The following is a 22,489-nucleotide window of genomic DNA, read 5'->3' as shown; positions in this document are numbered from 1 at the left end:
TAATAGTATTTTATGCAACTGGCGTGAAGTTAAAAAAGAAGAGTGGCGTGAGTAACAATTTGAGGCGAAGCCGAAAATTGTTAATAAAGACGCCACGAGTATTTTTTGACTCAGTTAAACACCGTTGCATACAATACTTTTTCTACGACCATGCACTTACTTTTTAATAGTTTTCTAGAATAACTTTCGTGAAATTCGCACTATTTCCTGTATTTTGACTTGTCGGCCTCCCCTCTGTCCCTGCACTCACCCTGCCGCCCGCACTCCCCCGCGCGGCCGCCAGCCCCCGGCGCCCCCGCTATATCTATTAAAGGCTTCCTAACAATGCTTTAAGAGCTATATCGTTGGGTGCGCGGGGCGCCGGGGGGGGGGGGGGCATCTTTTATGTAGGGTTTTAACGATCTATGCACGACACTGTAAATGACGAATAACAACACGGGAGTAGAAAAAAATAATTAGAGTATTTTTCAGCCTGAATATGATTTATGTATATCGCCTTTACAAGCGGGAAAGCGCTGGCATGTGCTACGAGAGTAGCGTTATGTCAACGTTGGCAGTAAATGCGTCAAAAAACCAACCGTTTAAGTATAGAGTGTAATTATACTAAAACTATACACAGCCTAACAATAGCCGATCACAGAGTCCGATCATTTCCACGTAAGTAAGCACCAGGCCCCGTAGCCGAATGGCATTTCTGCGACGCCAAACGCCGCAGAAATGCAGTCTGTCGCGCCAATAATTGATGATTAAACGAACTTACCTGTAAGTGAAGTTCTATCATAATTATACAAAGCGCCTCGTCCGAATTAGATAAGTCATAAACACATGTAGTTCCACATAAGTGACACCACTCTTGACTGCACTGTAGTTGATTTTTTTTTTTTTTTTTTTTTTTTTTTTTTTTTTTTAAGTAGGGTAGTTTCAACCTTTATATAAACCAGCCATAGGCCGCGCGCCCCTCATTTAGTTTAGAGTCTCATATACTGTTTTGTTGATATGTCTTAAAATTTTTGGGTTTTGGGTGGGAGGGTTGCTCTTATCTAATTCGGACGAGGCGCTTTGTATAATTATGATAGAACTTCACTTACAGGTAAGTTCGTTTAATCATCAATTATACTCGCGCCTCGTCCTCTTAGATAAGTCATAAACACATGTAGATGTTGAGAGTTCATTCGGGCATATCAATAAAACAGTCTTCGGTTTTTTAATCATTCTGATTTTTAATCAGGTTCATACAAATGTGGACATAGTCCAATTATCTTTCTGAATACAATTATTCTATATTATTTGCATAATATAATTTCTTAATAATTATAACAGTAAACCTATTTTCACTCAATCATCATTATTTATTATGGATCTAGCCAGGGCACATTCATTATCAGGTTCAACGACAATTCGGTTGTAAAATCGAGCAAATGTAGTGGAATTGCCGCTCCAACCTGCGGTATTTCTTATGAGGTCGATGTTCACCCCCGCGGCGTGCGCGCGCGACGTGCTGGCGTGGCGCGTGCTGTGCGCGGTGAACACCGACACGTCCACGCCGCTCGCGCCGAGCGTGGACTTGATCCACCGACTGAGGGTCTGCGTGGTTACAGGGTTATGAGGGTTCTTATAACTTATAAATAAACAATCCGATTTCCGTACCGACGCAGTCTTTTCAACATAAGACATTAAGGTTTTTGCAGGGCATATTTCTACTTTTTGCGTAAAATATGGCAACACAAGAATTGGTTGCTTGGAACCCACCCGAGAAGTTTTTATAACCTCAGGAATTTTAATTAAAATCTTGTCGTTCAGATTTTCTATGTTTTGTATTTTGATTTTAGAGAAAGTTTGCACCCTATGTGCTGTTGTGAGTGCTAATAATGTGATACATTTTTTTGACAGATCTTCTAATGATAGAGTTTCGTTTGGATAAAAGTTACTTAGAAAATCCAGAACACAAGTTGGGTTCCAAGTGGAGTTGTATTTTGGCAAGGGCGGTCGAAGTCGAAATACGCCCTTTAAAAACCTAGTAATTCTAGGATCCTTAGATATATCATTTACAAGTATTAAGGATATAGCTGATTTATACGAGTTGAGTGTTCCATATTGGACACCATTATGGAACATCTGTGTAAGAAACTCAATCACAATGGGAACAGAGCCTTCAGTGACATCTATGGATTTTTCTTTACAAAAAAGCCACCATTTTTTAATAGCACTGTCATACTGTTTAAGGGAGTTTTCTGATAGCGACGCGCAGGCGATGTCTAGGCCTGATGGTGGGAAGCCTCTGCGTAAGAACGACTCCCGGATAAGATGCCTGCCACCAGGGTAAGCTTCGAGCGGATTCGTCTGGTGCTGGAATGAGAAATCAATACATTCTTATCCGGTGTGAATGTGATTGTGTTTGAAATAAGAAGTGATCTAAATACCGGAAACCATGGTTGGCTAGGCCACAAGGGAACGATCATAATTCCTCTTGCGTGATCAGAAATAATTTTTCTGAGCGTTTTCAAGATTATAGAAAAAGGCGGGAACGCGTAAAAGTAATAATGCGACCAACTTATGGTAAATGCATTTATAGCGAATGCATCTGGGTCCCTGTGCCATGATATGTATTTAGAACATTTCTTATTTATTCTGCTGGCAAACAAATCTATATCCGGTTTTCCGAAGGCATGTGTCAGAGAGTGAAAGGCCCAGTTCTTAAGCTCAAACTCTATATCCGGATGCAATCGTCGAGATTCCGCATCTGCTATAACATTGTCACATGATTTTATGTACGATGCATATACAAAAATCCTTCGATTTTCGCACCACTGCCAGATTTGCTTAGTGACTTTGTTTAAGTGGGGGTATTGAATGCCACCCATACGATTAATGTAAGATATCGCTGTAGAATTATCTACGCGGAGAAGTATTTGACAATTATAAAGATCTTTTGCGAAAATCTTCAAGGCAATATATGCGGCCAAGAGTTCCAATTGATTGATATGCAATTGTCTTTCATTCTCTGACCATTGGCCACTGGCCCTAACGTTATTACAAACTGAACCCCAACCCGTAGTGGAGGCATCTGTGAATATTTCCCTGCAGTATTCATCTTTTCTTATAGGCTGGACAGAATGATCAATATTGTTTAACCACCATTGCAAATCAGGGAGTAGAGAATCTGGCAAGGTCATATACTTATCATAATTATCGTCGCCGTCAAGACTTAAAAACTTGCATCGTTCAAGTTCCTTGGTGTAAAGCCATCCATATTCTACGGCTGTACATGCGGACACCAATATACCTACCAATTGCGCAAAAGCTCTTATTTTGCATCGTTTGAGTCCCATAAATTTGGTTATCTGCTCCTTGATTCGCTGACGTTTTTCAAGTGGTAGGCTTATTTGAAGACATTTGGAATCTAATATGACACCAAGGAACTTGCACGACAAAGAAGGCTGTAACATACTTTTTTCTTCGTTTATGATGAACCCCAAGGCTTTCAGAAGACTTTTAGTGATTTCTATATTTTGTAGACATTGATCATATGTCTGGCCTATAAGAAACCAATCATCTAAGTACAAAGTCGAGATGAAACCAGCAGTTCGTAACAACGTGACGACAGGTTTCATTAATTTTGTGAAGGTAAACGGAGCAGATATCATCAAAAATAAATCTTAAATATTTTCTTGAATCCTTGTGTACTTTAAGTAAAAAATAAGCATCCTTAAGATCTAGAGACGCCATGTAACAGTTGCGAGTTATTAATTTTGTCGCAGTCCTTAGATCTTCTAGCTTAAAATGATCTGCATGAATGAAATCATTTAGATTTTTCAAATTCAATATGAATCGCATCGACCCATTTGGTTTAGGCACAAGAAAAACGCTAGATATAAATTATTCATCGCAAGGTTCACATGGGGAGATTGCTCCGATTTCTATAAGTTTATCAATTGCTACTTTAAATTGAGACTTTTCTGTTTCTGTATAGCTAGGTGGTATCGGTACTGATGTTTGCGTGACTGGATACGCAAATGGGATCTTGTATCCCTTAATCCACGACAGGATGGTGCGGTCATCTGTAATGAGCGCCCATTGTTTATAGAAATCGGACAGTCTACCCGCGTACTTAACTGTATCTAACGTCGCCAACTGCGGGTCGGCGGCGGGGGCGGGTGATGATGGTACGACGACGTCCTCGAGTAAGGCGAGCGCGGCGGCGGCGGATGAGGGCCCTCGGCGCTGCAGGCTCGCGGCTCCTCGGCGGCGGCCCTCGCGGCCTGCGCGCGGGGGCAGGAGCTCGGCGGTTTAAAGGCTTCTGTGGTGCAGCTTTAGAAGTCTTCTTTTCCTCGGGCTTCAGCTCTATTCCCGACTTAGAAACTGCTTTTGCGGATTTCAGCGTTTCAGATAAATTTTCACTGAATAAAAATTTATCTATTGTCGTATTTGTCAAATGCTCTTTCATTTCTTTCTTTACGTTGAAGTAAATGAAATTTCGTCTGGTAATTGAATCGCCGTGCTGTATGTCGCACAGTAGTCGACCCATATCCATCAGTTTAGCGAGAGCATGTCGTTGTTTTTAGTTTTGCTGTTCAGCTGCGACGACAAGACCTCCGACAAGCAAGCAATCGCACTTGCCAGCTGAGATTGCTTTGTTTCAATACCCTTGTCTCTTTTTACGAAATTTTCTGGGATTGCAGCCTTTATTTCTGGGTTCAAGGCAGGTGCAGCGATGTGGCAGCAATTTTCAGGAGTTAAATATTTGGCCATTAACTCCTTACGCATTTCCTTGCTGAGGCCATTTGTAGCAATATGCTGAAAACGTGTTGCTATTTCAGTGTGCACGTCAGGGCCATAATTTTTAGTAGCAGACGGGTCCTCGCCCAAAATTTCAAGCACATCGCTTGCTAGCGTAATTGTGATATTTTCATCCTGATGACCATCTGGAACTGAAGATGGGCCTGGTACGTTGTCCTCCGGAATCTGTTCCGCAACAACGGGGGTCGTTTCCGGGACTATTTCGGCAGTCGTTTCTGGGACTACGTCGGGGGTCGTGTGAACTTGAACTGTATGAAGGATAGGTTCCATATTAACCTCATCGAGGGGGGATTCGGGTGTAACGTGGCAATCATTTTCGAACTCCACGGTATCGTGGGTCGCTAGCCAGTCTTGTGGGCCTAAAGCCGCCAATGCTGTAATTGAGAATACAATAACCATTTAGGCATCTATTTGATAACTGTAATTCAAACTTTATACTTTTTACCATGTACCGAAACGGGCAAACATGTAAATACAAGGCCCTGAGGCAAGGTACTTTTTGTGCATCTTGCATAGTGTGTGGCGAGTCTGCCCCATCGACAGCTCAGATTACACGCTATGATATCAAACGTAAATACGTTTTGCACAACAGGTTAGCAAGAAAGTGTTATTTACATATTTAAAACGCAATGCTAACATTATTTTACGAAGGGTAGGCATACTACCGCAAGACGTTTTATTCTTTTATAAGAAAAAATACGTTAAAAGTTTGAATATTGCTATTACATTTAAATTTAAGTCAATTAATAATTTGATTTGAACCATCTGTTACATTACTGTAAAAAGATGATGATATTTTAGCAATGTAAACATCATTGCGCATCACGTACCTCACATGTAGGTAGGATTTCAGTAAAAAATATTACCACAAGGGCTATTACCTGAGTTTGTAGTCTTTTCCGCAGACGAACAACGTGAGGATCTTTGCACTGAGTCCTCATCTTCCGACGATGTTGAAATAATACGCTTCCGACTGACCTTACGTTCTAACTTTTTAATTTTGTTAAGCAAATGCTTATACTCCTTATCCTGCTTCCTTTTGGGCATTTTACACGTATGTACGTATTTTACACTTGTAATCTGACGAAAAATACTAGAGAATAATTTACGAAGTACTACACGTCTTGAGTGGTTGAGCACTAAAATGTGAATGAGGGGCGCGCGGCCTATGGCTGGTTTATATAAAGGTTGAAACTACCCTACTTAAAAAAAAAAAAAAAAAAAAAAAAAAAAAAAAAAAAAAAAAAAATCTCAACTACAGTGCAGTCAAGAGTGGTGTCACTTATGTGGAACTACATGTGTTTATGACTTATCTAAGAGGACGAGGCGCGAGTATAATGTGGTTAAATTGCTCATTCCGTGCATACTGTAAAAACTCATGTACTGAAACAATTTTTAATGTAACATACCAATGACACCAAGAAACATGATTAGAATAAAAGAATCCTCTATAAAAAAATATAAATACCATACCTAGTCAAAAAGTAGAAAAAAAGTCAACTCAAGATATATTCATATTCCGAGGGTATTGAAAAATGTTTATTTTCCGAATCAAGAGTTTTTGAACACTTCCTATTTTTTAACCGTCTAAATTCCAAATTTTAAATATTGAAATAGCTACAGATAATTTGCTAATTTAATTTTAGGAGGATTTTAATAACATGCTCCTAAATGCACAATCTAGATTTAGTTTCATAACCACCGAATCGACCCCAGCTAAAAACAGCCAAGATGATCGTCTTGAACCTTGAACTTCCGCTGCCGACAATGCAATGCCGCTTCGTATTAAAATTAAGCACCCAACGATACATGCAGAGGAACTAATTATGTTAAACTTCCAAATAGCCTTGTGCGAGCAGGAAATGAATTCTTATTGTATATATTTACGTCTCAAAAGTTTACTGAAATTACTTCCGACATTCTCATTGCTCAGTCGACTAAATTTTATCTGATATAATGTCATTTTGATATTGATCTGAGTAATCTATGTAACATTTACTGTAGTTATTCAACTTGTTTGATTTATAATAGATTACCAACCCATCAAAAATAACTTAAGTATAACTGAATTAACTATCTCGTATATTTAAATTGCTCGTTTAAATAGTCTTGTCGTTAGATACATAAATGACACAGCTATAACGATTGCGATGAAAATTGCAATATGTGGGTTTTTCGGGGGCAATAAATAGGTCTATTGAATAACGTACACTTAGTCGGAAATTTTGATAGCTGTGTCATATCCTCTTCTAAATCGGTACAATGCCAAGTTAGTCAATGTAACAGGCGAGCTTTTGGCACCCTGCGTGCGTAGCCGAATGGCACAAACGCTCACGAAACGAAACGCTCTTCTATCTATCTCTATCGCTCTTGCGTATTGGCGCGACAGAGCTAGACTACCTTTCGCGGCGTTTCGTTTTCGTTTCGCGTCGTAAAAATGTCATTCGGCTACGGGGCCTGACCAGGCGAGATCATTGCGCGATCCGAATTCGTAGCATACCCAACGGCCTATGCGCAGGTACGCACGTAGCACGCATCATGCTCACGATATCCTTTCTTAATAATATATTATACCCAAATTCACCTCTTCTAAGCAAGCAATGCAATGCCAATTTAGTCAACGTGACAGGCGAGATGTAGGCACCCCGACAAGGCGACTTCACCGCGCGATCCAAATTCGTAGCATACCCAAGCGTAGCTACGCACGTGGCATCCATCACGCGTACGAATCGTACGATACACGCCTGTTTTAAGTCACGGCCTTTTACAAACTATATTATATGTATCTAGTATACATAATTAAGATATTATTTCGGTGACTGTATCCTGTCTTCTTCTGAACAAGTACAATGTCAAGATTAGCCAAAGCGACTGGTGATATGTAGACACCCCGTCAAGGCGACTACACCGCGCGATCCAAATTCGTAGCATGCACAGCCGCATCTACGCACGTGCCACCCATCACGCGTATAATTACTATAAAAGTGTAATATAGTATAATTATATTATATTATGATGAAATCTTTAATACTTCATTCGCTATGGATTAGCAAAATTTTGTATTGTTTTTATAAGAGTCCTACTCCTACGTCCGGTGTTATGAAAAAAACTACCCCACTTTTCTCGTTAAAATGTTACCTATCTATTTCAAGCACTAACAATCACATAGCAAGGCCGCGTACGGACTAACTAACATAAAGAAAGACGAATCTAAACTATTCGGGTTACTAATGAAACCCTAAAAAAGAAGGATAAAAAGAGAATTCTAAAATTAACATCAACAAACACCTTTAGGGTTCTGTTGTCTTTCACCTCACTGTTAAATAAATGGTTGTGTAATTTACCTAAGGTGTAAAGATTTAAGACAAGACACACCTTATAACTTCATCTACTTATGTAGGTACTTGGGATATCATCTTTTACGCAAACTGAGTAAGTAAAGAGCGTGCATGTGTTTCTGGGTCATGTCTATAGACTCTACAAAATCTGATTAGATTCATGTAAATTTTTATGTTTTATTAATCTAAAAATATCTTCACTACTCATCAATGCAGCAGTTCCTACGTGTATATGTAGTTATATAATATCTATGGCCTACATCTATATTAAGACGATACGGTAGGGATCAATTCTCCATACAAACGTTCTCGACTATTTCCTCCCTGGTTTTTGAAGATAGAGCAATGATTTTTTCAACACAGATTGTTATTATTTTTATCTGTGTCGGACCGTTTTGATTTTTTTGATATTCTGCTTTTTAAAGACCCTAGAGCCCATCAAAAATTTCCAAAAACGGCCTTTTTCATTGTGGCGCATAAAAAGGTGTGATACTCAAGATTGGTAACAATTAACCAAAAAAGCTAAACGGTCCGACATATATTATTTCGTTGTTATTCAGATTCTCAAATTTCATTCCGATTGATTAAGTTTTGAAGGAGGAAAGAGTCGAGAGCGGAACCTCGATTTTAAAGATTTTTTTGAAATATCTTTTGACTGAGTTGTTCTTAATGGACAATTTTTTTTCGATAAATCTGGTTAATAACACTTGTATATTTAACTACAATTCCCAAGTTGAAAGGGGGGCTCCTTTCCATTTTAGCATTTTCGCTACCGTATCCTCTTAATACCATATTAGTACCATTTTCTTAGAGAGTTCAACTTTCAAACCATATGATGAGTATCTATCACGATAAAATAGTCACAACGTGATTTCCTATGCGCACACGTAATGAGGCGAGATGAACGCGAACGAGCGACTCGTGAACGACAAAGCCGCCGCGAGATAAGCCTCGGTACGTGAGCCTCCGCGGCCGCCGGAACCTTGAATACAACCGCGCTCCTTCCCGCGATATAATAATAAACCGCTCAGTCTGGCCCGAGCCTTTATCGACACAACACGACCGACTGTTCTCATTTTCTGACCCGAATACGAGCCTGTGATACGCGACACGCGGGTAGACCGAAATGTGCCCGTGCGCACCCTCGGAGTGACTGTGACGTGACCACAGTGTTCCGACATGCAGTGACACAACACTTGTATACAGATAGTGTATATTGTGATGTTTTGTGCCAAAACTCCTTGTGCCATATCCGTAGGAGATACGTTTATTAATTTTTATTATACGCCAGGTGGGTATTCATTATCATCAATTAAAATTAATTGCTATCAGTTAAATACAGTGATGTTTTGAGCTGGATGTAAATATGAATAATAATTATTGGTTAATTCATAAAAGTTATCCATAATTAAGCATTGATGAACACTACCTACAAGTAGGTAAATTGCATAAGATAAGATACCTACATAGATTTTAAACATGTTCACCAGTAATAGGCGTGCATAATCAATTGAATTCAACTTAGCCATCGTTTCATCTCGACAGAAAGCCATACAAAACAATGTCATTTAGAAACTAACAAAGACACTTTGTCTGAGTAATCGCGAGACATAAGGCCGGTCGGCGTCTTGTATAAAAAACTGGCAATCTAACAATTGAGTGTATCTAGTGCAGGGAAAACACGGGCCGTCGATCTATCAACACCCGCTCAATGCAAACAGGATGTGCCGGCGACCTTTCGATCGCCACGTCCAAGTGATCGGCAAAAAATAGGATTGCTGTAATTTTAGTACAGACCAATGTAACGAACCTGCAAAACCTGCAGCAGCTAAACATGTTGACAATTTATTAGGATGATATAGGCAAAGGGTATAATGGTCACATTAACCAGTTAATTTTGAAACATATAAAAAATAGTTCGAAATGAGATGGGATAATATACTCAACCCTTTACTACTTTGGACACGTGGCCAGACGGGAGCCGGAAAACCTTGAAAAACGCATTATGTTGGCATGGTGGATGGAGGAAGGGGAACTGGCCATCCACCAACCCGCTGGATGGACAGCGTTAAGAAGGCCTGCATGGGATTAACACAGGCGCCTATTATTAGGACTGCAGAAGACCATGCGGAATGGAGAGCTTTGGTGCGAAAAATAACGACCTCATGTGGTCGTGACCCTCAGCCATGAAGAAGAATAATTATAGTCAATATTATATTTCCCATCCTATTTCGAACTATATTAAGGGTTAGCAAAAATCTGACATTTGACGTCTATCCTTATGTGCAATTAATTTGCCTTCAGGACAGCGAGGTTGTCTTACACAGATGAGTCTTTAGTCATTACGTAGGTATGAATCATTTGATTTGCAATCTACTTAATGATAAATCCGTGTTTCAATTATGCCATGTAAATCCGTATCTATCTAATATCCTGTATGTACGTAAATCAGGTCGCTATACAAATGTGGTCACTGTGCAAGTCTCTTAAGTTTTGAATTTACCCTTGAATAGGTGCTGATCTCATTGCGACCGCATAACAATTTTTTTAACCACCACAGTATAATAATACAAGTAGCTACATCACTAAATGTCATTTACGTACCTAGGTATAGTAACTGAAGTGACCGAAACCATTTGTGATCGCCGATGATTTTCTTTTCGTATATGAACTATGTAACTAACATGCTGATTCATACATACGTATTGACTTTTTCAGTATATAATATGGTAATCCTCACGGATAATGAAAGAGTAACCAACCTAGGCAATCAAAATGATTACAAATCCATACTAATATAATACATGGGAAAGTGTGTGTGTCTGTGTTTGGCGACGAATTGACGTATTTTTTAAATCAGAAATAGTTGAAGGGATGGAGAGTGACATACGCTACTTTTTGTCTCTTTCTAAGCTCCCACTTTCTTAAAATAGGGGGTGGAAGTTTGTATAGAGCATTCCCCAATTTTCGAATTTGACGCGTGCGAAGCCGCGGGCTAAAGCTAGTATCCTTTAAAAATTAAAATAGTTAAATCGTACTTAAGCGGTGTGATGTAGTTTTAACTATTTTCGATTTACAACCAGCATTATATTTTATATTATGTTGGCCTTAGCTGAGCGATTAAAATGCCAAGTATTATTGACCGTTAATAGACCATTTATTTACTACGGAGTGTTGTGAACTATGGCATTGCGAACATGGCATTTACTAACTAATCACGACCATCAATTAATATTGAAATAACTGTCTTCTGCTAATAGTGATTAATAGGGCAAAATGAGGCTAATTTTCTGAATAATATTTTTGATTACTTTTGAACCTACAATAATAATAGGTAGGTATATGATTTTTTACTGAAATTCATCTTTTTATTGTTCCGTACAAAAAAGGTACAAAAGGGGGTTTTATTTATATATTGCAACAAAGCAATTGAACACACAGTCAGAATAACGCTTCAATTAAGTTATTTAGTTGTTGTGTGTCTTATTTATGAATGCACTATAACTGAATAACCTACTTGACTAATCAAATCAGGTTAATTTTCGAACTGTCAAGTGGGATTTAGGTATATGAAACATAATACAATCACGTCACGGTAGCGACGGTCGAGTTGCTTACCCTTTACCTAATAGTTACCTATGTAACATTTATAAAAATAATTTGTACCTAAAATAAGTGCAGACTACCTTTATCTATTAATAATCGTTTGTTAATGTTTGGTGTGAAATAATTAATTGTAATTGCAGTCAAATACCCTATTACATCACTTAGATCTGATATCAATGTATGTTCGTTAGCACCAAAATGTATACACAATTACACACTAATGAATTATCTGATGAATTTTATCACATCAAACGTGCCTAATTATTTTCAAATCGGTTTCAACAAAGCGAACCCTTTTTATCGCAGTAATTGATCGCTAGTTAACAATAGGCCCTAATGGCAGTTTTATATCTGAAAAACATGATTGCGCTGGGTGCGCCGGCGCAAACTGACATAGTCAGCTGCAGTACCTTCGTTCCCATCATTTACTAAATATACAGGGTTGAGACATTTGCGACCTTATCATACCTAATTAACTGTGCATTTTTCACTTGGTAACAATTTGCGACTTAGAAGAAACATGTTTCGGGTTCCGTAAATAAAAGTAAAAAATTAAGGCTTAGGATTTCCCCAAACCTCGGAAATCCGCTCGAAATCCGCTCTAGCCTACCAAAAATAAAACCGCCTTCAAAAATAAGCGCGTTACAAAACACGGAGAAACTAAAAAGCAAAAAATAATAAACCTTTGAATTCAGATTTCTTATCGTATTGCAATAATCTAAACATCCAAATTATAAACAAATCAATTATTTTTGCAGTCGGTACCAGACCTGTTCGTCGCCTTGCTATTGCCTGTTTGCCCCACCCAACCATACGCAGGCTGGCACCGACTCCAAAAATAATTGATTTGTTTATAATTTGGATGTTTAGATTATTGCAATACGATAAGAAATCTGAATTCAAAGGTTTATTATTTTTTGCTTTTTAGTTTCTCCGTGTTTTGTAACGCGCTTATTTTTGAAGGCGGTTTTATTTTTTGTTAAAAAAGTTTATTTATTTGTTGATTTTTAGTGGTTCCTATTGATATTATATGTATCAGTCCGAATACATGTACACTAGTGAAAGAATTATCCTTTAACTCCTAACCATTGAGGAGTTGACCTTCCATCATCAGCTCAGCCACATAAAATTATTACCATCAGGCGTAAATACTGGTTTACCTTTGAAAAATACACTGAAAACATTACATGTGCCTATAACATTTGAAGAGTTCCCTCGATTTCTCCAGGATCCCATCATCAGACCCTGACTTGGTGCCAATGGGACCATCTCGGGGTTATACCCGTTCGACCAAAAAAAAAATTTTGAAAATCGGTCCACAATTCTCGGAGATATCGAGGAACATACATACAAAAAAAAAAAAAAAACATTCAGTCGAATTGAGAACCTCCTCCTTTTTTGAAGTCGGTTAAAAAAGACGCTTACGGTCTCTGTACGCATGTGTTTTTGGTGATTCTGTCCGTCCGTCCCATACTAGTTTGTCCCCATATTTGAAAATATTCACATTCATAAGACAGGTTTACCTAATGTACGGCTAATACACACTAAATATTCCTAGCGATATAATATTACTGATGCCAAAATAGCTTATTTTCCATTAGCAATTTTGCCAGGTACTTCCAAAGATAATAATGTTTTTTTTTTGTCTTTCAAGGAAATTTGTAAAAAAAAAACAATAAATAGAAATATAAAAGTTAGGAAACTGGTGGCCTAGTGGTAATAAGATACGACTTCAGTGTATCGTTTCTTAAGCTAGCTAACATACTTATTCGGCATACATATTTACATTATCTCAAACTCGAATCGAATCGAAATTAATCGCGCGCGAAATTAATAAGTAGGTAACTAGGAAAGAGATTTTACACGCATATTTATACCAACACTGCAAAGTGAAATGACAAAACAAACCATAGAATACGTATTAGTACGTGCTGGTAAGTGTTATTCAGGATGGCACGCAAATTTGTGAAATCTAACCGTAAATATCATGAGAATAAGAGTCAAGGCACTCGTCCTCCTGAATGAGCAGCCGGCCCGAGTCGCTGTCAGGGTATCTAGCCAACATCACAATCGCTACGCTTCGTAAGCATTTCGTAGCTATCTCTCCCCATCGCTCTTCTGTGTAGCCTACTAGACTCATATCGAATTTGGCACAATAAATGATTGCCTTCTCTAATATTTGACATAAAAAACAAATATTTATAGATTTTGGGTAAAAGTGTATGATGACTTACTTTCGATTAAAAAATGTGTGTAATTAATTTTATTTTAGCAAACGCCGTCAGCGATGTAGTGACGTCATCGAATTCGAACTTACTTCATGTCAAAACAATCACTGACATATGTACTTTATGCCTCATACTCAAAAATCAGAAAATGATGAAAAGAAGACCTGATGCACAGAGATTAACATGACTGTGTTGTTTTCGCCTTATTACGTAAAAGTATACTTTTTTTATTGCTGTTTTTAGGTCAGAATAAAATATGGTAATATTTTATTTCGATTAATTGGACAGTAGGTATTTAATCACATAAGACAGTCTTTAAAAAAGGGTCAAGTAGTCTATTGGCGCGAAACAGCCAGACTGCGTTTCTAACACCGCGTAGCGTCAACCGATTGTCACTTGGCTGGTCTAGCACCGGCAGATAATGACGATTGTTAGCGTACACGACGACCCAATCACCGAGCAAGGCTTTTGTTTAAGACATATATCAGTTATATAAATACCGATACACAGTAATCTTTTGTGTCATACAACACATAATAAATATGGGGTACTTAAGCGAGTATCTAACGGTTGATATTTGTGTGTTTATTATTACCTCATTCTATCGGTTTATCAGTAGTCATAAAAACTTGGATCATTGCATTTTACACTGGTGTTAGATTCCTGTGGATTTTCAACTTTTTGTCTAACACTAATGAAGTTGAAAAGGGACGCAGAACTATGATACTTCATATAAAACGATAAAATTTTGCATAGGTGTGTTTTAGCAATGACAAAAAGTTTAGTGCCGCCATCGTTAATCCTTACTTCAATTACGGATGCTGATACGCAATAATGTGTCATCCCACGTAAATTTTGCAATAAAATGTCAACTTTAATCGTCAAATTTTTGAGTTGACGTCTTATTGCAAAATGCATGTGGAATGACACATAATTGCGTATCCTTATAACGTATTTCAAACCCTTGTTTAGAAAAATCATACAGTTCGACTCTCTAACAAAAAAATCTCTTATGCCGCATTCGATTAGATATCTGACTATCACGTAGGTACTTTCTCTCATAAAGACCTATTCACGAGTTTTAAACGTTCCTATTGACGGTTCACAGCCAGCGCTCGATGCCTCTTCGCTCGGCGCACTATTACCCATTCCCAACCATTGTTCGACGTTGCGTCAGCTCTTCCTATTGTACCATTGCTAGATATCCCTTCGGCTTACTCCATCTCAGCTGTTTCACTTAACCCGCACGACCATTTGCATAAGACTGCCAAATTACTTAAAACTAAGTAATGTTGCATGAAATCGTGAGTTTAAAGACTATATAAAATGATGTAAAATTTAATTATGCCATGATTGGCCCGCATGGTAACTGAGTAAGTATTTCAAATATTTTCCTCCCATGGGTATCGTAGAAGTCGATTGTGGGATATAGGTTCAAATCAATTGTGATTTGGGCGATGGCTATTAACACCCTATCACTGCAATATCACAATTTCGTTTCCTTTTCGACCCCTTAATTGCTACAACTAGCACTGAAACTTGAACAATTGCATGTGCTCTGTCAACCCCTTTTGGGGATACAGGCGTAAGTTTATGTATGTACAACATATTACTTAAATTAAAAATCACTGAACTATTACATTAGTTGGTTCAGTTGCATTTCAGACAGGCGGATGCTTCGTTGACAGATCACGCGCATACATCACTCTGTTTGTGGGTCTAGTAGCAACACGGCTCACTATTGTTCACGATCACTGCCAGTCGTTAAGCTGATGGTACGCAATGATCTCAACTATTCACGAATCATACCGCTCCTATGGTGACATCACGAATTAAAACTTCGCTTCAAGATCCGTACCGACTATTCCTAATACACTTTAACTGGTTTTTAGGCATGATACGTTCAGTAACCGTTTTGAATAACGACTAACACATGATAAATAAGTATACGTTATTTCCTTAGTGAATATAAAGGTCTTACAACTACCGCGATTTTAGACTACATCATGATTATCTAACATAGTATAATCGTAAGATTAAATTTATATCGCCACGCAACACGACACTTGAATTAAACATTGCATGAATAGTCATGCACGATTAGCGTTTTCACTTAACGCTCTTCTCATAATACTAGTTAACTGATACACCCGCACTTAGAACCTTTTTGTTATAGCAAAGAGGATCAAGTATATAGAGAATTACTGACAAAGTAAAATCACAGTGCATAGACTTAGACTACCGTCTCTACACAGTCTTAAAACTTTTGATCCTCAGTTTTAACAATTTGACCCATATTATTAAACTAATACGTGCTAAAACTGACTAATATTAACTTTAGTGCCCGCTAACCGAAAATTAACCAGCGGTGTAGCACCATCTAGGCGACCGCACATTTTTCTCGGTTCCGTTCCGAGGTTCTTCTTCTTAGACTATCTGTCAATACGGAGTTATACTCGTATAGCTACATGGCGTAACATGAGGAAACTGAAAGATTTTAACTACTTACGCATTTCTGAGGCCAAAATAAACATAAAATGTTATATGAGGTCTTGCAAAATGTGTAGCAGGATAGGCCTTCAAAAATTGCCCCGAAAGCTTTGAATTGGAAATTATTACCAGTTGATGCCCTGTCAAGAGAAAATGTTTCATACCATTTTTTAACCCTCTACTGCCATCTGGAACCTCGAGGCGCAACCTTTGGGCAATTTTTTTTTCTTTATTTTTGTTTTAGTTTTTTTGGATGTAATCCATACTATCCATACTAATATTATAAATGCGAAAGTAACTCTGTCTGTCTGTCTGTTACGCTTTCCCGCTTAAACCACGCAACCGATTTTGATGAAATTTGGAACAGACAATCTTTAGACCCTGAGACAGAACATAGGCTACTTTTTATTTCGAAAAAAAGGGATGAAGGGGTTGAAAAAGAGGTTGAAAGTTTGTATGGGATTTCTTAATTTTAAATGATAAAACCATGAAACTTTATATTTTAGCACTTGATAAGAAATCATTAAACATATATTTAAAGTCACATACAGGTCGAACGCGATTAATTAACATTATTTTTACCTTTAAAATAAACATGGTGGGAAATAAACATTAACTAAAAGCGGGTAGATTATATTTATTTGTCTACCCCGAACATTTATATAAATTAATATCGGGTAGTTTTGTGTTGTTTACATCTCCGGTGACATTTTGCTGGGACGTCAGTCTTCCGCGACCACGGCCAGTGCAACCTGGCCGAAACGTTGGGAAAAAAGGTAAAAATAATGTTAATTAATCGCGTTCGACCTGTATGTGACTTTAAATATGTGTACAAAGCGCGAGAACTTAAAGTGTTATATCATTAAACATCTTGATAAGGGATAGGGATAGGGATAGCGATAGGGAAAGCGATAGGGATAGCGATAGGGATAGCGATAGGGATAGCGATAGCGATACGGATACGGATACGGATAATATGGGTATCGTTAGCGGGATACGGATAATCGGTCGGCGGTCTCTTACAATCAATGTGCTCTAAGACGATCGTTGTTTGCTTGCTTGAAGATTACGTTTGCGATAAGTATAAGCAAAATGTAAAAAATTGTAAGGGATAATAGAAAAAAGTACTTTTTACCCACCGATCATAGTGTCGAAATACGGGCTATGTGGGATGTTTATAAAGGTTTCCCCAGCGTATATATAATTACCTACGCTGTGGTCGATGTGTAATATTTCTACAATCATTGCAAGCAAAAGTATTATGTGCAATCGAAATAATCGCAGATAAATATACCTACAGAGAAACCTACGGTCCCTACGGATCCAAATGAAAATCTTAATGAATACTTTTATTACGCGGGCGAAGCCGCGGGTAAAAGCTAGTTTTTACATAAAAAGTAAAAGTTATTCGTAAAACTTAAAATAAAATATTTCATTTTTTTTCTAAAAAATTACTTTTTTTTGCAACGAGTCACTAATTACTTTTTGATATCTATCAACGAGGATAGTTAGATTTTGTCCGATAACGGCCTCATCACCATTAAAAAAACAGCGTTTTGTTCTGAGAAATAATAAGTAATTGTTATTTTTCTAAATGCTTATAACTCTGAAAGTAGGCGAAATCCAGAAAAGTTTATATGACAATACTCTTCTAATATGATGAGGTATACGCTGTTAAAATTATTCGGATTCGTCACGTTACACCGTGTATATATACCTATGTCTTTGGTTACTTACCTACTTACTTAACTGGCTCAGTGACGCAAAAAGAATCTTGCCAATCGAGTACTTTTTCCGAGAGGTGATTTCGGTTTAAAAGTTCGGTGCTTTTGTTTACTTCATCATAAGTATCATAAGACTTAGACCTGATTTAGACGGCGTGCGAACTCGCATGCGATTTTAGTTACATTGCGGGCTGTTGAGGGTAGATACAATTTTGCACAGCCATCAAATACCGCAATGTAATAAAACTCGTATGCGAGTTCTCGTACCGTCTAAATATTGACCGGGCGGAATATAGATCGTGATTACCTTTTTGATTTTTTTCGAGCTCCCGGATATTTCGGCGCAGTTGCATGCATCATGATCAAGTAAAAAGGTAATCACGGTCTATATCCCGGTCAATATAAGTCCAATGAAAATAACCGGGAATCATTCAAAACTCTTCTAAGAAATCTTCAAAACTCTTCTTATAACCTCGAAAAAAATATAACAAATCGCAAAAACCATGTAAATCAAAGGCAACGTCAAGAGACGGATGATACATATGCACGATAACATTGATTCTTGTCACGTAAAAAATCAATTAAAAAAGGAATGCTACTTAACCAGTAATTTACGAGTAAGTGAATACAGGAGAGTGGTTGTCGTGTACAAGCCGTGGCCTTTAAGCGACCTCGCGCGTGCGTCACGGCACAGCATCTAACACAAACAACCAGAAGCTGAGGAAATACAAAAGGAAGTTAAACTCATGATGTTTACATTGAGAATAAAGCACTAACTAGATCCTATGTAATATTGTCCTCATGTAGCGCGATAGTTACACGAGAAATAAAACTAAGTAGGTACCTAAGTACCTATGGAAACGGATTTTAACGCAATCAATATACAATACGTCCCCGATGGGTGAACCATCAACGGGTGACGCACGTTAAGGCTGCTTTCAAGAAAAACGTCAAAATAATGTAAAATTGATAGTTTTAGTCGGTGAAATACTACACTTTCCGTTATCTAATAGATATATTTAATTCAAATTTCAATTAGAGCATCTTATTATCTTGATACTTATCAGACTGGATTTTAGAAAAGTAACTCATTAAATTAATTGTGAATTTTTCTCTGATGTACGTTTAGGAAAACCCGCGTATAGTGCTGGATTGGTCGATCTTATTTGTAAAATTTGGACAATTTGGAATACTGAAACTGGTAAATTTATAATACGTATATCCTGTACTACAAACTTCTCAGACTACATTTTTATTATAAGGTTTTTAAAAAGAGTAAACAAGGCTAAGACGAATTCAATTTTTTTCAGAAATTACCTAAAATTATGTGACAATTTCTTTGAAAATCTACATCACATCGGAGTTAGTTTCGTACAAAATTAATCTGAAACGTTTACTAAAATTGCTCTTATACCTTAGTGATTATAAATTTGTATTATATATTTTTGGCAATTTTTTGAAAACGAGCCTTCTCCGTCACAATTATTGCCACTTCTGGACATTTTCTCATATTTTGTTAGACCAAGTAGAAAAGTCCTATAATATGTTATATATTTGTAAACTACTGGGAAAGCTCTTTAATATGATACCTACCACACACGGTATGATTAAAGCGCTCGGTTGCGATTTCACTATTTTTCACATGAAAGCCCTCGGTTCGAAACGTCCGTATGTATTGTCCATGATTTTATTTCCTATGAGCCATTTTAAACAAATAAGTACCTATTTATTGTTGGTTGTCAAAAGGGTTCTATTCTGTAGCTTCAATATAAATTCGATCTTATCGACAACCGACAATGGTACCTGTTGATTAAAAACGTGACATATAAAAAACGTAAACCCATGATGACAGGGGGAATGACGAAGTACTAAGTAGATCCTATGTGCCATTTTCAAGGATACAAATTGTCAGTTGTCAACAGGGCGCTATTCTAGCTTAGCTTCAATATGATATAGATTTTATCGACAACCGACAATGTGGTGCCTTATGATTGAAATCGTCACATACTAAAGGAAGTCGAGTAACTCGTGATGTTTACACGAGGAATAACGAAGTATTAACTAGATCCGCCTTTGGTGGTTGCGGTTAGTTCGGCGTGGGTGTAAAATAAATGACAAAACGTACTCCGTCTAAGTGGTAGTCGGTAGGCTTGTTTCCTCGTTTGATTTGTCGGAAACGATTGTTCTTTAATGTACCTATTTTAAACTTTTTTTTTTGACGTTTCTAGTAAACTAGTTTTTTAATAAAACCCAACTGGTACTTTTACTGTGTTAGTGCGTTTTCACACTATCCGATCCGATATGGGATGTCGGACCGATATCCCATACATTACGGGCGCCATCTTGGATTTTTTCCATTGAAATCCTTCCGACATTCGATATCGGATCGGATAATGTGAAAACGGCCTACCTAATTTCTTCATTACATTCCTGATAATGATAAGTATTTAATTAGGCATACGTATTTGTTTTTTACATCCTTATAAAATAAATATACAATTATCTATCTGTTCAGTAGGTACCTATTGCCTCAAATACATAAATATTCTTTTAACATCTACCTAACCTCTATAAGTAGTTAAAGAAAATACCTTTGTAAAACTACTACAGAAGTATGGCAATTAATGTGCTTGTGTGTTAGTATGATAAATCTCCTCAACAGATGAACTCTACACCATGCAATTAACTAACAGACAATAAAGAATTAGTCACACTGATATCTCTCGTATCAATGACCACCTTGAATTATGTAAAGACGTTCTCACGATCAATTCATAAAATTTCGTAACGTATTGTTATAGATAAGACTTGGTTCCCTCAAAATAATCATATTTTAAAAGACGCTGGTCTACCCATTGGAATGTTTAAAATATTTACTGGCATGTGTACAGTCAGCGTCATATATATTGTGACAGCCAAAACGCCAAATGTCGCAACACAAATTTGTTGCGCTTTGACTGTGACAATATAAATATTCGATGCTAACTAGTGTAATGAGCGCGACATCGACATCTTTAAACGAGGAATGTGACATAAGTAAGCATGCATTATTGCATAAAACATAAAACATACTAGTTAAGCGTCGAAACGTAACTGCATGAATACAAATAAAAGATTGTTAGCCCACACACAGCCCACGCGCTCGAGAAACATTTAGTTAGTAGGTAATGAGGGAGGAATAATTACTACAGTGCATAGATATTATCTATAAAACGGTATTCTCTTAATTCTGCTAATGCAGCTATCTAACTCATATATCTCATTACAGGACCTTGGCTCGGATTCTGGCTGCCTGTTGTTTTTATACCGGCTGTCATTTGAGAAGGTTGTTTTTACCGGAGCATTCAATGCGAACATGTTACAAAATAAGTTGAAGGCACGCGACCGGCGCCAGTTAAGTGAGAAATGATCACTGAAGATTCATTTCGGCCTGCCAAAATGATTTATTACTCAGTCAAGTAAAATATCTTACATACAGTTTATCATTGACATTATACCTATTAACTGGCTGGTACAGCCTAAGTCATCACAATGGCGTTGTCTTGTGAACTAAAGTCGCAAAATGTTTTCTAACGTTGTTCAATTGTTTACGTAAACTTTAACATGTGTATGAATAACAATATCGCTGTAAAAACCTATGTCTATGTGTTTGTTACTAATGCCAAAATTCGCGCGTGGAAGTCATCATTATATCACTAAAACTATAAAAAATTACCCGCATTAGCCTAGATTACCCGTATAATATATGCATTTACTTTCTTTGAGGTTACTAAATTTCCATAACCAAAAATATAATAAACAATGCATAACTTTCCTAAACACTAAACAGAGAGCAATGCTTAATTCAAGTTAGTATCTAAAGGAAAACGGATGCGGACAATTCTAATCACTTACCTACCGGCAGCCTTATTCACTGTTTGATATTCATAATGGACGCTAAACCTTATACAGAAGATTCTATATTATTACGTGTTAGTTGACCCTGAATTAGGGATCGGCATTCAACCGTGGGTCGTCATTAGGGTCTGCGTGATCATTGATAGTCACGATCGCCAGAACCATAGAAGAATATCAAGGATTGATAATAGTAAATATTATTATGTTATGTAAGATTACTGTTATTGAATACATTACATAATGAAGAATGAAAAATATAAGTATTATGATTATTATGAAAATGAGTTAAAATAGCACGAGAAGGTATTTATACGCGCAGTTCGTTTTAACATGTTTCCGATTTACAAATTGTGTTTTTTTTTCATTGCGGATTACAATAAACATATATGTATTCGTTATTAAAATATAA

At 37.3% G+C, this 22,489-nt stretch overlaps 3 protein-coding genes across 4 annotated transcripts in view; 1 reads left to right on the top strand and 2 right to left on the bottom strand.

Moving 5' to 3' along the window:
• LOC125230670 (dual oxidase maturation factor 2) overlaps positions 1-22,489 on the top strand; it is a 137,784-nt gene that overhangs the window by 80,478 nt on the left and 34,817 nt on the right. The window contains exon 1 of one of the 2 annotated variants that reach the window (XM_048135903.1): positions 9,177-9,426. The exons of the other annotated variant lie outside the window; for it this stretch is intronic. The gene's annotated coding sequence lies outside the window, so the exon portion shown is untranslated. Of the gene's footprint in view, positions 1-9,176; positions 9,427-22,489 lie in introns of those variants that run through there. 2 annotated transcript variants of the gene reach the window in all.
• Positions 1,336-4,191, bottom strand: LOC125230671. Its single transcript, XM_048135906.1, has 2 exons — positions 4,114-4,191; positions 1,336-2,346 (listed from the first exon to the last, which is right to left on the bottom strand). The coding sequence occupies exon 2, from the start codon at positions 2,113-2,115 to the stop codon at positions 1,336-1,338; it is 780 nt and encodes a 259-aa protein (XP_047991863.1). The 5' UTR covers positions 2,116-2,346; positions 4,114-4,191.
• Positions 4,531-5,946, bottom strand: LOC125230356. Its single transcript, XM_048135493.1, has 2 exons — positions 5,679-5,946; positions 4,531-5,171 (listed from the first exon to the last, which is right to left on the bottom strand). Exons 1-2 carry the CDS (start codon positions 5,842-5,844, stop codon positions 4,531-4,533), a joined length of 807 nt encoding a protein of 268 aa, XP_047991450.1. The 5' UTR covers positions 5,845-5,946.

This window comes from Leguminivora glycinivorella, chromosome 10, assembly GCF_023078275.1.
Source record: "Leguminivora glycinivorella isolate SPB_JAAS2020 chromosome 10, LegGlyc_1.1, whole genome shotgun sequence".
NCBI lineage: Eukaryota > Metazoa > Arthropoda > Insecta > Lepidoptera > Tortricidae > Leguminivora > Leguminivora glycinivorella.
The sequence above is the reverse complement of the archived record's forward strand: the minus strand, read 5'-3'. Positions and strand labels throughout refer to the sequence as shown.